Genomic DNA, 15,025 nt, shown 5'->3' on the forward strand with positions numbered 1-15,025 from the left:
TTGAAGGTATCTATAAACAAATTTTTAGAAAAATTGAAATTTCATAGGTATCGGGACCTTCCTTATAGCCTCCGTATTCACATTGTCAAGTTTCAAACGATTCGGTACACCCAGGTCGGAGAAGTTTCATAAAGGAGACCTACTCGATGCCATTTTCACGTCGCCTTAAGAACGACACGAGTTTCGTGGGCAGTGGAATCAAATCGCTCTTCTTGGGATCTTGGGCCTATCATCAGGGGGGAGAAATATTTTTGATATATCGTCACAGGGCCTAGGGAACTGCGCTTAATCGGCAATTAAATTGCAATGTTACGGTTATCGTTTATACGCGTAGGTGTACGCATTCGTCCTGCATGTTACATATATACGTATATACAAGTTTTCAATAAACAGCGGAAGGAAGAAATTGTAAAGGGATCCCCGATTTGAGGCGACCTCGCCGCCGCGAGGAACGCGTCTTCGGCCTCGAAGAGAGGAGTCCTTCGACCGGTTCGCCGAGGAGGGTCCGCAGAAAACATTGAACGATCTCGCCGGAACTCGCGATCGCTCGAAGCGGTCAGAAGCGAGTCGATTCCCCTCCGCAAACTCGGCCGCGACCGGCCACGCCCCCCACTCTCGAGGATTTCGAGCTTCAAGCGGCCCGAGCTCGCTCGACTTTAGCCGACTCTAGCCGACTCGGCCCGACTCGGCCCGACTCGGCCCGATTCGAGCATGCTTGAGCGTACTCGACCGACTCGCGCAGTCGTGCTTCAGCCCGTACTCCGCTTCGCGTCGCGCGCTCCGGTTTTCGCGGTTTCCGCTACGCGGGAGAAGTGCGGTCGTAAGTCGGCTTCAACGGGACCCTACGAAATTCGAGGCTGGCCGACTCGTTGAATTAAAGTCGAAGAACTCGCGCGTGAGAAAGGGTAGCGTGACAACGGCCGGACGGGACGCCACGGCGCAGGCGCGTCAAGGATTCGAGGAGGGACCGAGTCGTTGCCGAGCCGCGCCGCGCAGTCACGTGCACTCGGCCCTGGGAGGCCCTTCGACGTCCCACCGACAGCGCCGCGACGCCTGAGGTAAATGAACTGTTTGAAAACGTTTGTAAATTCGGAGGCTATTATCGAGGGCTTCGTATTAATATAGGAAAGCTCTGGAAGGTCCTTCGACATCGCACCGACGCCTGGTGTTATTGAGAATTCCTTAAAAATGTTTATAAATTCGGCGGCAACAAGAGAGATTTTTGTATTACTATGTGAAAGCCCTGGGAGGACCTTCGATGTTGCTTGGGTTACCCTGGGAGAAATAATCACTTCTTAGAGAAAAAAAATCTCTTGGATCGAATACTTTACTTGTTACGACGACAAAATCAGTCGAAGAGTCGAATGATCGAAATTTTGTAGAAAACTCTATTTTTACTCTGTGGAACGCCACGACGCCAATGGCAATGGAGAACTTGAAAACGGACCATACTGCGATTTTTTTCTGTTAACTAGTGAAAGTCTCTAGATACTCCGAACGGAAAACTCCGAAAGCATTCATAGATGCATAAATGATATACACGATTTTCTCTACTAACAATAAGTGAAAGCCCGCCGAGCGCCAAGTAGGGATAAATCGATAAAAGTATTTACTCGATACTTTCATTTCGATATCAAGTACCTTTGGTATCGTACCCGGTGTCGATGGAAAGCACTTGCACTGTTTTAACCAATAAAAAAGAACTGGTTATAAACATTCTACCACTTCGTGTCTTCTGCGAAAGTCCTGTTTGGTTCGTACATTTCCGTGTTTTCCTTCAATACGATCGATGTCTTTCCTTCGATACCGAGTCATACTTATTCTCGATGGAAGTGATAAGTAAGGGTATCGATGTTTGGTGACATCGGCTCTTTCCCAGCACGAAGTGTACACGCAGGAAAAAAAAATTGGTTCACTTGTCGAAATCATTTGGCCGCATTTGGTTACATTTCAGAAAACGTTTTGGTTGAGCGAATCGAATTTCAGTATACTCGATCAAATTTATTCTGATCAAGAATGAAAAATTATTAAACAAAGGATTAAGTCATGTGAACCGGATGGTTTCATTTTTCACGTGTTAAGTTAAGAAAAATTCTGTTGATTCAATTAAATATTTTGAAAGCCGATTCGGTCGGGCTGTTCTTTCCCACGGCCATAAGCTGAGAGACTCGTCTTGCTAGGCCATCGGCCAATAATTCAATTAAAATCCGTGGCTTCATATCAGCCGGTGGGAAACGTGAATATTAGATTGTAAATTTTGCCCTTGATTTCACGTGATGAAAAGTGCGATTTGGTAACAATTGACGTTCGTTCTTGAAATTGTGATAACATTTCCACCGATTTCCGCGTGATTTCGCGTATAAAAAATTCATGATTTATTAAGCGAATGACCCCTCGGGTCGGTCAAGTCGCGCCGAGGATAGTCCGCCTCCTGGGGAGAAGGACGCCGAAGACGAGGCTGAACACGATGCCAGGGAGGACGCCGAAGACGGCCACTTCCGGCTCGGTTGTGCTTCGAGCTTGCGATAAACGATTTAATGTGTTCGCTCGGCGACTTCCCTGCGGCCGGGCGCGCACGTGAGTCACGTCCATTTCGCGCGACGTGCGGCGAATACGCGGCGGATCCGAAACCGAGAAAAACCCCGGCAGGATATATCGGGCCCCGAGCCTCCGCCTTTAATCGCCGCGCGGCCGAACCGCGCGGAATGGGCGCGCGCGGCTGGCGAGGAAACGCGTGTGCCCTGCCGGAGTACATTTTTCTTTTCTCGCATAAGAAGTATAAGTACTGCTTGTAAACAGAGACCTCGGCTTGGCTCTGCCGAGGAATACACAATCGCGTTCTCGGAGGGTAACCCGGGGAAAATTATGAAGTGGAGAATTATCTGCTGGATATTTCATAGATAAGGGTGGTGGCTTCCTCGAGACTCCCGTAAGTGAAGTTCAGCTGAACATCGACCGCTTTGGATCTTGAGAAAAAAAATAAAATTGAAAATCGCACTTTTTGGAGAGAGGTCTCTGGAAAAAGTTGTGATGAATATTAAATTGCCGTGAAAGGGTCATTTCGTATATATCAAAGAGATCGGGCGATTTTGTTACATTTTTTTGTTTTTTTTTTTCTACGCGGTTGGGATCAACTTTTCGTTAACCAGGTCGGAAGCTCTGGGACCGGATCCCGAAGTCGTTCTCGAGACCCGTCGAGCGGAACCCCTGCGGTTTCTAATTCGCCGGCAAATCGTTCGATGCGATCGATCCGCGATCGCTTTTGTCGAGACTTTCCTTCCCGCGGATCGAGGCGGCACTCGAAAATCGAAAATTCGCCGACAAATCGTTCGATCCTATCGAGGCGCGACTCGATATTCGAAAATTTGCCGGCATATCGTTCGATCCGATCGAGCTGCGACTCGAAAATCGAAAGCTCGCCGGCAAATCGTTCGATCCGATCGAGGTGCGACTCGATAACCGAAAATTCGCCGGCAAATCGTTCGATACGATCGATCCTCGATCCCTCTCGTCGAGACTTTCCTTCCCGCGGATCGAGGCTCGACTCGAAAATCGAAAGCTCGCCGAAGCCGGGACCGAAAGGATCCTTGACGTTTCCACGTATTCCCTGATCTCCTTGGATCTGGAATTCGCGCGAGGTCGGCTACGTGTAGGCAGGGATTTGCAACGACTTATGGACCGCGGTTCTCGTCCCACCTGGATCGATTCAGCGATCGAGCCATGCTCGCCGATCGATCTCCAATTCCGGAGGTACCCGTCACTTCCGGGGTTCCTAAAAATGAGGCCACGCTATTATCCGTCAAATATCCTCAGATTAAGCTGATGCGAAAGGGTCATTCTATACATATATAGAACGTCAAAATATTGATAAAACTTTTCTCCATAGATTGCATCGATTCGAGGCTTGCGTCCATTGTCTTTAGAGTAGATCGGGGACCGACGACGACCTGGTGAAACGACGGACACGAGTCGCTGCGTTTCAGGGAACCGTTTCGTCAGGGCCCATTCGCGTGTCGCAACGGCCGAGAAAAAGCAACGAGACCGTTCGGGACCGAATCGGGAGCACGAGGAGCTCAGGGATCGATTCGACTGGCTATCGCCGGGGAAAGTTCCGATCGATCCGTTCGATCCACGCGAAATCCCGATTCGATCCCTCGGAGGCGGCGCCAATTCCGCGATCGATTAAACCCCGTATCGTGTCCGTGACGGGTCCGTGCACTGATGGAAATTACGTCTGAAGGTGGATTCACCCTGTCCGACACGTATCGGTTCAGACACGTGCCGGTTCCGATCCGACAGAATATCCTAACGTGCGTTTCAGTGATTCCGTTCACCCTGTCCGACCTGCGTAGGGTGAACGGTGCCATTTAAACGCGTGTTAAGGTGCATTCACCCATTTTTTTTTTCCCTCGGTGTAGGTGATAGGTGAACGGGCGGTCTTGATAAGCGGAGTGGGTGGAAGTAGGTGGAAGGGTACGCAGTGGTCTCGCACGCGTGCCCAGTTACCCGTGCTCGCTCACGATCTTATCCGGACAATGCGTAACGGGACTCGGGCGATTCCAGGGCATTAAATCGTCCGGGGAACAATGCCGAATTTCCACCTCGTCCTGTCGGACAGGTCGGCCCGAATCTCCGAGAGATTCGCGAGCTACTCGAATTAAGGACACTCGAATGAAAGGTGTTCCTGGATGTGCATCTGGAATAACAAAAGCTCCCAGAAAACCTCACATTTTTTCGAATTAACATATACATATATATATACATAATGTATAACATAATTATGACAGTTGCACGTTTAACTGAAAGTACCGCAGAATGGCGGCGACACGTGGTCAACTTCGACACGTGGTTCGTCACGTGGTTCGTCACGTGGTTCGTCACGTGGTTCGTCACGTGGCGAGGAATAAATTTGTGGGTCTTCGGAAATTCGTCGAAAAATTATTTAACGACTCGGCGAGACCGCGTCGGAAAAATTACTCATAAGTTTACTTCGCAAATCGATTCGGAGGCGACGAGGTTTGCATTAGGCCCTCCTCGGAGAGCGGCATCTCGAGTTATCGCCAGGGTCCTCCTCGCTATCTAAAGTTTGGACAGGCTCGGAGAGATATTCACGAGGGCGAATGCCGAGGGTTACGTTTCGAACGTGCTCATATCGTGTGCAAAGTCGCGACGAGGGACGCGGATTTTTTTTTCTTTTTCTTGTTCACTAAACAAAGTTCATCTCTTACCGGGGAAACTGTTATAAAGGGAATGCTTTTCTTACAAAAACGTGCACGGTGAGTTAAAAGGATTTCGAGGGTACCGAGCATTTGACGCGACCTACCGTAACATTCGACGGGATCTTTTATGGCTGAAGTAAGAAAAATTTGGTAGATTCAGGCAGGCTCCTTTTCTTTTTCTTTTTTTTTTCCGCATCCCGAGGGAAGACGCGGAGGGACGAGAAAGCGAGATGTGAGGCTCGCTCGGTGAAACGCCTCGAGAGAGCACTCCAATTCCTCCGGAGTAAAGAGTCCCGAGTAAAGAGTAAACCCTCCCGAGTAAAGAGAGCCGAGTGAAAGTGTAATCGGCTCGTCCGACTCGGTGCATAAAAATGTCCCGAGTGATCTCTTCCCGCCCCCGCGTTCGGGCTTCCGGGTTGCTTTGTTCCGACTTTCGGGCCGGGATTTTCGCCCTCGAGAGTGTCCCAGATGCGTCGACAGGAACGGGACGACTCTGCTGTGAGGAGCGACGAAAGGGGAAAAAATATGATTCGGTTCTCCCAGTTTAGAGGAAAGTTTCATACTTTGACGTCCCGATAAATATATAGAATCACCTTAAGGCGATATGAAAAAGTCTGCCTATAAATATATATCTCAGAGGTCAAATCGTTGGTGAAAGTATTCGTCGCAAATCTTACCACGTGAATACGGAGAGCCCTAAAGTAGGCCCTGAAACTCATGAAATATCAATTTTTTTTTTTTCGACGTTACCACCGAAAAGGGTATATACATGGATTTCAATTAATCGACCTCGATTATCACTTCTCAGCGCCTTTCGTATCGTCTTAAACAATCGAAATTAATTTTTCCTCGTGGTTTCCAATTCGAGCCAGTCGAGTACTCTCGTCGCGGTTCTGGGTCGAAGATTTGGCTCAGCCTCCAGGACCTGGCAAGCTCCCTCTTTTATCTCCTCTTCCCTCCTCTTCTCTTCCTTTCGCTGCCAACTCCGTCCTCCCGGAAGGCGCGGAGGGAATTCCTCATCCGACGTGGCGATTCGATGCCAGGGGATTTTTCCTCGACGTGGCGATCTCGACGCCAGGAATTTTTCTCGACGTGGTGATCCCGATGCCAGGAATTTTTCCCGACGCGGCATCTTCCGCCGGGCGAAGAATCGAATCGCTTGGCAGGACCCTGGAGAAGGACGAGGGAGGATGAGAGCCTCTGCACGACGGCGTGACCCTGTTCCCCGGGCTCTCTTCCTGCTTGGCCCCCAACTTGACCCCAGATACCCTGGTACCGGGTACCAAGGACCAGAACCTGGGTTATTACGCAAGGAATTGATTCCAGGTTCCTGGAGTGGGTTCCTTTCTGCCGCTAGACCATTCCTGATTTTTCTCAAGGCGGGGGAAATATCGAGGAGACCTGGAATGCCTTCAGGAAGCGTTCTCCAGGCTGATTCCCGATGGATCCTCTTCGTCAAGGCGGGGGAAATGCCTTTTGAAAAATGTTCCTTTTATTATAAGGAGCGGTCGAAAATCATCCTCCATCAGCGAAGAGAATTCTAGGCCAGGTCGTTCCGAGCTCAAAACCTGTCCAGGGTCTGACTAATATAGTTTCGGACGTTGTTTGGACGTTGTGGAGTTTTTACCTCGGGGTAGATGGAGGCGATAAGTCGAGCGACGAACGGGGCGAGTATAGGGCCGGCGACCCCTTCGTCAGCTATTCCATTCTTTCATCCGGATCCCCTTTCCACACCTATAGCGTCCGGCGTTATTAAAGAGATCATCCGGTATCCCGGACGCCCGTCATCGAGCACAATCGGCACGAGGAATACTTACCAGACGGAGGGCCGAAAGTACGACCGATTCGCCAAACTCACCGGAGTCAAGGCCTCGGTCCGTGCGAAACGGTCGTGCCGTGCGAAAATCTCATTGTGTGGACGTTCGAAGACGAAGAGCACACCGCGTACCGTTCCCTTCACCGTTGCCCAGGTCGCCGTTAAATGCCCCCGCAATCGGGATCACCTCGGACTGTGCAACGCGTCTGGGAACTTGAAATAATGAAATGAAACATCGAAATTAGCAGGAAGGACCCTTTTGAAATTTTCTCAGGGTCTTCTTCAGGATCTACTCCCTGCACACGAGGAATCACCTCAACCAGTGCTACACCATCGTCTGGGCACCTGAAACAATGAAATGAAATATCCAAATTAGCAGGAAGGACCCTTTTGAAATTTTCTAGGGTCTTCTTCAGGATCTACTCCCTGCACACGAGGAATCACCTCAACCAGTGCTACACCATCGTCTGGGCACCTGAAATAATGAAATGAAATGTCCAAATTAGCGGGAAGGACCCTTTTGAATTTTTCTCAGGGCCTTCTTCAGGATCTACTCCCTGCACACGAGGGGACTCGGTGCCATAGGCCAGGGTCGAGGTGTTTACACATCGCGGCTTGGGAATCGTCGAAAGGTCGGGTCTTGGGAGTCTATTAAAAGGTCGACCCCGACTCGGCTCGAAAAGCGGCGAGTCGACGCTATTCTCGGGCCTGGCAGCTCTAGTCGCACCTTCTCGTCGGCGTTGAACCCCCGGGGAGGAAAAAATGCTTTCCTCCGCGGACTTTACGCCCAGGGCGAGAATAGCCCGCGAACTTGTTCCAAAAGCACAGAGCATTGAGCTGTGGCGATTCGCGAAAAGAGAGTCCTGGAATTCCAGCCGAACGACTCTATCCGATTTTCCTGCATGAAGAAACATTTTTTTTTTTCTTCCCTTAACAATGTAGCAACGTTAATGACGTTTCGTATATATATATATATATATATATGTTTTTAAAAAATATGGAAAAAGAAAAAGTATATATATAAAAATCTTTCCGTTTTGCAGGAGAGGCATCGAAGCACCGGCAGGAGCCTCGGAGGTGGTGGGAGATCGTCGAGAGGAAAAAATGGCCAGTGCAGGCGAGGTCTGGGTCCAGTGGTTCACGTGTTGTCTGACGCAGCAAGGCCCCGGGGCCCGAGGCAAGAGACAACGATCGGGCCCCGGCTCGGGCCAGGGCCCCGGACCTCGTCATCGGCACAGGATAGACCGCAGCACCATCGGGGCCCCGACGAACTTCCAGCACACGGGCCACATCGGCAGCGGGGACCTCGACATGGCCAGCGCCCGGTTGACGGCGATCCAGACCCAGATGCAGGGCAAGGGCGGCTACGAGGCTTCCTTCGGCGTGAAGGTACATCCTGGAAGGATGTCATAAAAGGATTTAACTTTTCTCCCAACACGGTGCACCGAATCGATCGAAGCTTTACGGTACAAATGTGGACAGCATAAGGAAGGTCCCGAAACTCATGGAGTCCCAAATTTTTCGAAAATATTTGTTCGTAGGTATTGTTAAAATTTGTTAGGAAAAAAAATGAAATGTCAGGACCTTCCTTACAGCTTTCATATTCACATTGTAAAGTTTGAAACGATTCGGCATGTTAAGTTAGAAGAAGAGCTTCATGAACGATTGGCACTTCGGATGCCACTTTCACGTGCCCTTAAATGAATTGCTAGGGCTTTGGATTTAATCCTGGTGGGGTTACCGGAATTCCGTTTCTTTCCAGTGTAATTGTTTTGTTCTCTTTTTCTTTTTCCTTTTTTTTTCATTTTTATCCACTGCCTAGCATACGGGGAGCGGAAGTGAAATCGTCGCCGCAAGAGAGCCGCTTAACTTCTGCGATTGATTTTTCCGCCTGACCGCCGCGTAACTCGCCCTCGGTTACCCGCTCTTGTCGGCGGAATACCCGCGGCCGTACCGCGATCAGCCGATACCCGGTGACGTTCGATTCGATCCGATCCGATCTGCTTTCCTCGTGGTGAACGCGCGTGCGTGCCCACGTAACGGTACAGGTAAGGTGATATGATAGGGTCGTTCTATATATCAGGGTTACCCATAAGTAATCGATTACTTTGGAAGAGGTATTTTAGACGTCAAAAAAAATCGTTAACTTAAGGGCACCCCTAATACACATATCAAATCGTGAAAATATTTATAATACATCTCTCCAAACTGGGTGCACCGGATCAATTGAAACCTCAGCATGTGCTTAGGAAGGTCCTAAGGAAGAACGCGATGCTCGTGAAGTTTCCCTTGAAAGAGAGAAAAAAGAATGACCCTCTGATATCGCCTTAAACATTCGGCATTTTTTTTAAAGGGTATACCGCATCTCTAATTTTATGCCGCGGTATCTTTAACTCCATTCAAGGGAGTGATATCCTTGAAGGGGAGAAAAATGTTCTCTCGGCGCAAGTCCATTACAGTCTCTCCTCTCTTCAGGGTCGCTTTGTGTCCGTCCCCTTCGCCGTTGGCTCGCTTTTGACTCCAGTTTTGACGGAGCGTCGGTTCGACGGCCCCTGAAGTGTCCATCCGTCTGGCGGATTTTCGCGTTAAAAGCGTTCTCCGCGAGAAAGAGAGAGAGAGGGAAAAAAAAGAAGAAGAAACCGGCCTGCCTTATCGATCGCCCTCTCCTTCCCCTCTTTTTCTCTGTTTTAGGCCTGCTGAGGAACGGTCGGTGGTCCTGGCTGCGAGGCTGCGACTGGACCCCGTTGAGCATTCGAACATTCGTCGAGGAGGCACCACGAAAAGCGGTATCCATCTCGGCCGTCGACTTAGAACTTCCCGTAGAAGGTGGACGCGCATCCCAAACTGGCTCTACCTCTTCCGGAGCTCCGCGTCTTGCGGCTTGAAGAAGAAAAAAAATAATAATTCATTGAACCTAAGAAACATTAGGCTGAGGAATGACTTCCCGCGGTTTTAATTGCGGCACGTTACGTTAAAAACGGTGGGAACTTATTCCTCGGCTCACTCCTCTTTGAACGGTACCGGAGAAATATCTCGTTAAGGCGGCGTGATAAAGTGGCGTCAAAGAGGTCTCGTTACAGAGGCAATAGGGAAGGTCCCGACGCCCATGGAATTTCCATTTATTTTTAATTTCTCATAAAGGAATTAAATTTCATGTCGCCATGAGACACCCCTTCCTTATGGCCTCTATATTCGCGTTGCAAGGCTTGACACGATTCGTAACATCCAGTCAAGAGAAAAGTTTCACGAACGATTGATTCCTTGAATGCCACTTTCCCGTCCCCTTAATTCCAAGAGTAATTATATTACCCAAATGAACTGGAATAAATTGCGATGTTACGTTTCTTCGGAACTGACGATTTATGTGAGTTGGAGTGTTTGGGGTGATCCTTTGAATGATATATTTCTTTGGTACCGTTCAAGGTAATATCTCGTTCCGGTTCGATGGACACTTCTTTTTCCGCACATGTACTCGCGAGCTCCGCCATTTTGGAGCCATCTGTGAGAATTATTATTTATTGCGACTGCTCGAGCGTTTCTCTGTACGATATCGATAGTTAGGACACCTAGAGATCATCCCCGTCAGTGGGAAGTGCCAGGATGCGATTTCTACCGATTTTTATTAATGACGGGAGGAGGCCCTCGATCACTTTTCGCGGGAGAGAGACCCGAGGAAAGAAATAGACGCGCCCCGGCCTTTCCCGAATAACTCGTTCTATTTTAAGATATTCGCACATCCTCCCGGGTAGAACTTAACGCGCACGTTTTTAAGGTGATATGAAAGTGGCGCCGAAGAGGTGTGAAACTATTGATTCAGGTCCGAGATAGATGAAACAATTTCCTCTTTTCTTCGCGTGTTAATGTTTAAGATCATTCGGTGCAGTTTGGCGAAAGGTTTCATAAATATTCCCACGTTATGATACACGTAGAATGACACTTTCATGAGACCTTAAGTCGCGAAAATCCAGGAACGATACCATGTATCGCGCCTTTCCTCGAATTGCATCGCGAGGGGACTTTCTTTTTTTTTTTTTACCTCTATCTTGCATGACAAATCGCGCGCAGATTCGCCCTAATCATGTTAAGATAAATCCGCGAGTCGGGGTCGAATTATAAAATAATATATATATAAATATCGGCAGCGATATTTATCGAGCCTCGACGTCGGATTCAGCATTAGCGAGCAAACCTGTGCAATAGACGCGATAACTGATAACGAAAGTGAAACGGTCGACGCTGATGACGCGAGACGTAAGAATAAATATAAATGTAATGATATATGTAAAGTGCGATTAGACGATTAGATGCGATCCTAGAGAGGGCAGATTTGGACGAATAGACTGTGTACATATACGTCGTGTACTTTTAACGGTAGCGTATTTAAATCCGTGCTTTGTGATTATTAACGATTACTGCACTGTGTATATATACATATATCCATGGAATAACACTTAAGGCGACAATTACCGCAATTAACAATAATCGAGTGGCGGGCGAGTTTAAGAGGCGAATCTCCGCCAAGGACGAGCCCATCATCCCAATCATCTTTTTTTACTCCGCATGTTAGAAGAGTCTAGGAATCTCATTCCATTCCGTAGATCAGTTGGACGAGTACCGAGGACGTGGTCGAATTACCATAAAAAGGCGGCGGTATATATATATTAAATTTCGCACCTCTCGCCCGCCGTTAGAAGTCGAATTAGAATGACTATTCCGGATTTTGAGCGCGGACTCGAAGACTCTTCGATTTTCATCTCAAGCGAATCCTCGCATTGTATCCGTTAAACTAGGATTTAAGCCGCGAGGCTGTTCAAGGTTCATAATCGTAAGCGACTAATGGTTAATATTTCCTTTATCGAGGACACCAGAGATATTTCCGAGAATAAAAATCGTGATCAACGGTACCCGTTGACAAATTCTTTCTTTCTAGGTAAATATCCTCTTCAAGGATCGTTACAGTTGAACGTAGTCTAAATATTTTTATTTACCGTTACACTTTGTATATAAGATGCACCATGCGCGAGCGTGCCTAATTACGCTAAGTACACGAATGGAAAGAAAAGAGCGGAACGGTCGAGAAGTTAAAAATTTGTCTCGGGTAGAATTGGGTTGTCGGAAAAGTCTTGACGCATTTCTTCATATGCCATGTGTTACGAAAATGCGTCATTACTTTTACGATGACCCACAGTTTGGTCGCGATCGTGGAACATTTCCTAAGGTGCTTCAGTTCCTTTCGAAGTCCGTTAAATCGGCCGGCGCTTCCGCCGAGTTCGCCGCGCTGCTTCCGGCCTCGGAGGCGCTCTCCGAATTCGTGTTGGAGTCTTCGTCGGAGTCCTTGAGGACCTTCCCCTTCGCGTTCTTCTTTGGCCTGGTCGTCTCGAAGTCGGAGCCCTCTTCGTCGGAAGAGTAAATATTGGACGCGGCTATGGGGGAGATAAAAAAGGAAGAGAGTGAGAAAGAAAAGAGGTTCTTTTCTAAGAAAAGGCGAGGCCGAGAATTCCTGAAGAGGGCTCACCCTTTGCGGTGACCGCGGAGCCGCCCTTCTTGTATTTGTTCTTGATGGCGGCCAGGGAAATCGCGCCCTCGTCGTCGGAGCCGTCGTCGTGATAGGCGTCTCCGCTGTATCCACCGGATGCTCTCCCGGAACCTCTTCCGCTCCCGCTGGCCTTCTTCGGCTTGCTCTGGACGCGCATCGCCATTCGCAGCTTCTCCTCCTCTTTCTGTGAACGAGAATAGAGATGGTTATCGCTTTCTCTAGACAAGCCGAGAGAGAGAGAGTACGGACCTTTATCATCTCGTATCTGTTCTGGTCGGGGTTCATTCCGACCTGCGAGAGGACCTTGATGCCAGAGGCCTTCTGCGATCTGTCCGCCAGCGACATCGTCATCTTCCTGTGCGTGAAGGACTCGGTCGAGTGCGGCCTGAACGTCAGCTTAGTGCGGAAGACCGCCTGACCCTGAAGACCGGTACCTTGGCGGATGTACAGATGATTGTGGTCCCCCTGGAGAGGCTGTTTGTACACGTTGAAGATCTCCGACCCCAGGTGCAGGGACATACTCCCATCGGACCACCTGACAAACCTGGCGTTGCTTTCCTTCACCACTTTCCCTTCGTCGGAGAACACATCCTTCCATCTGATCGTGTTCTCCACTTTCAACTTCAATCGCGCTCGCCCCTCCTCGTCCAGGGTCTCCTCCTCGTCGATCTCATCTTCGTACGTCTCGTGATCGAAGGGCCTCGTTTCTACGGATAAGAAATTCGGTAGCTTCACGAAGTGGATCTCGCGACCGAGATCTGTCGTGATCTTCGGGATCTCCACATCGATCCTGGTTTCGGGTGGAGGTTCCGGCTCCTCTTCTTTTTCCTTCTCCTCGTCCTTGGGATAAAGAGACGATTTCTGTAGATATAGATTGATTAAAAATTACATGAATCTGGATAGAAACGTACCTCTTCGATGACTGGTTGTCTGCTGGGGCCTTCGCCTCCGCTGTCAGATCTGCCTCCGCCACTGCGGCTTCCACTTCTACTGCGACTTCGACTCCTACTACGACTTCTACTGCGACTCTTGCTCCTGCTTCGGCTCTTCCTAGTCTCTACTACTGCTTCGGGTTTCTCTTTCTCGTCGTCAGTACTTATATCACTGGCATCTCCGAAGAGTGCGTCTGCAGTTGGCTCCGGGGCATTGGTTTTTCCTTCCTCTTCTTCTTCAGAGTCGGATGCCAAAGCCACCTTCCTTCGTTTTGATATTTTCTCTGTCTCCGAACCAGAGTCTGAACTCCCATGTTTGCGTTTCGCCTCGCCGTCTTCTTCGTCGCTTTCTTCTGATTTTTTACTCCGGTTTTCACCTGCAGAGAACGGCGAAAATTAGCTGGTTGTAGAAAATTATATGGCAAGGAGTAATATATCAATTGAGACGAACCATTAGTCTTGACGGACCTCTCGGATTCGGCATCACTGCCTTCGTCTTTGGGACTCTGCGATTTTCTGGATCTAGGACTTCCGTCGGTCTTTGGACTTGCCGGAGTGCCAGACCTGGATCGATCGCTTCTTCTAGATGCGCCGTCTGATCTTACACTGTCTGGAGATCCACCACGAGATCTGCCGCTTCTTGGGGAACCTGGAGAAGCAGACTTTCGACCGGACGGAGAGGCCCGGCTGTCCGATCGTCCACTTTTTGGAGATGCAGGGCTTCTCGATTCCCGTCCCTGGAATTACGAGTTATATACTTGAGTATAAACAACAGAGGATCACAGAAGTGCAGAGTTTGATAATTACTTGAGATTTGACACTTCCAGATCTCACGCTTCCCTGTGGAGAACCAGAACGCGAACGAACCGATTTCTGTGATCCAGCACTCACGGAGCGAGCCGATTCAGGAGAACCGCTCCTGGACCGTTGAGAACCAGACTTATTGCTTCTTGGCGAATCTGGAGTAGAATGTCTCGACCCAGACCTAGCCGGAGATCCACTGGGAGATCTCCGAGACCTAGGACTAACAATGGACCTGTTTTCCCCAACGGACCGACTGCCAGATCTGGATCGACTACCAGTGGACATCGGTGATCGAGGACCATCGTTCTCAATGTTCTCATCGTGCTCATCGTCTGTACGCACACTCCTTGAAGCTGGTGCAGCTGCGATTGAAGCAGGACTTGCACTCCGACTCGATCCCGAGGAAGCCGACCCACTATCAGACTCTGAGCCTGGAAAATCATGATTTTCCAACTCTACCTCTATTACAGATTAAATATCCATACAAGGAATCAAAACCATAATGAGAAACTCATATTAATTTATTATGTGAGCAATACTTACCCGAATCACCGCTGGAATCGCGTGAAATACTATGTACCGGTGACATATTTCACATTATCCAGTTCGATTTATAGTTAACAGCACTCGGACCGTATCTTTTGAGGTTATGTGATGCTGGGTGAATACAATAAATTCATGCACCTTCAACCATGCGTCCTGTGCTGCCCCCTGATGA

At 49.0% G+C, this 15,025-nt stretch overlaps 2 protein-coding genes across 3 annotated transcripts; one reads left to right on the plus strand and one right to left on the minus strand.

Annotated features, from left to right (window-relative positions):
* Positions 1-44: 44 nt before the first annotated feature.
* LOC105700301 (CDC42 small effector protein homolog) lies at positions 45-11,939 on the plus strand. Its single transcript, XM_012426014.1, has 3 exons — positions 45-1,058; positions 8,079-8,424; positions 9,727-11,939. Exons 2-3 carry the CDS (start codon positions 8,140-8,142, stop codon positions 9,733-9,735), a joined length of 294 nt encoding a protein of 97 aa, XP_012281437.1. The 5' UTR covers positions 45-1,058; positions 8,079-8,139; the 3' UTR covers positions 9,736-11,939.
* Positions 11,940-12,001: 62 nt separating this feature from the next.
* Positions 12,002-15,003, minus strand: LOC105700296 (another transcription unit protein). Of its 2 annotated transcripts, none has more exons than XM_012426010.2 (7): positions 14,851-15,003; positions 14,311-14,738; positions 13,955-14,240; positions 13,483-13,880; positions 12,821-13,411; positions 12,551-12,755; positions 12,002-12,458 (listed from the first exon to the last, which is right to left on the minus strand). In XM_012426010.2, exons 1-7 carry the CDS (start codon positions 14,894-14,896, stop codon positions 12,259-12,261), a joined length of 2,154 nt encoding a protein of 717 aa, XP_012281433.1. In that variant the 5' UTR covers positions 14,897-15,003; the 3' UTR covers positions 12,002-12,258. The 2 variants fall into 2 exon arrangements, with proteins under 2 accessions (XP_012281433.1, XP_012281432.1); XM_012426009.2 differs by having other exon boundaries at positions 14,311-14,768.
* Between the last annotated feature and the right edge of the window lie 22 nt (positions 15,004-15,025).

This window comes from Orussus abietinus, unplaced genomic scaffold, assembly GCF_000612105.2.
Source record: "Orussus abietinus isolate OABI.00-Male unplaced genomic scaffold, Oabi_2.0 scaffold18, whole genome shotgun sequence".
In the NCBI taxonomy this organism is placed as follows: domain Eukaryota; kingdom Metazoa; phylum Arthropoda; class Insecta; order Hymenoptera; family Orussidae; genus Orussus; species Orussus abietinus.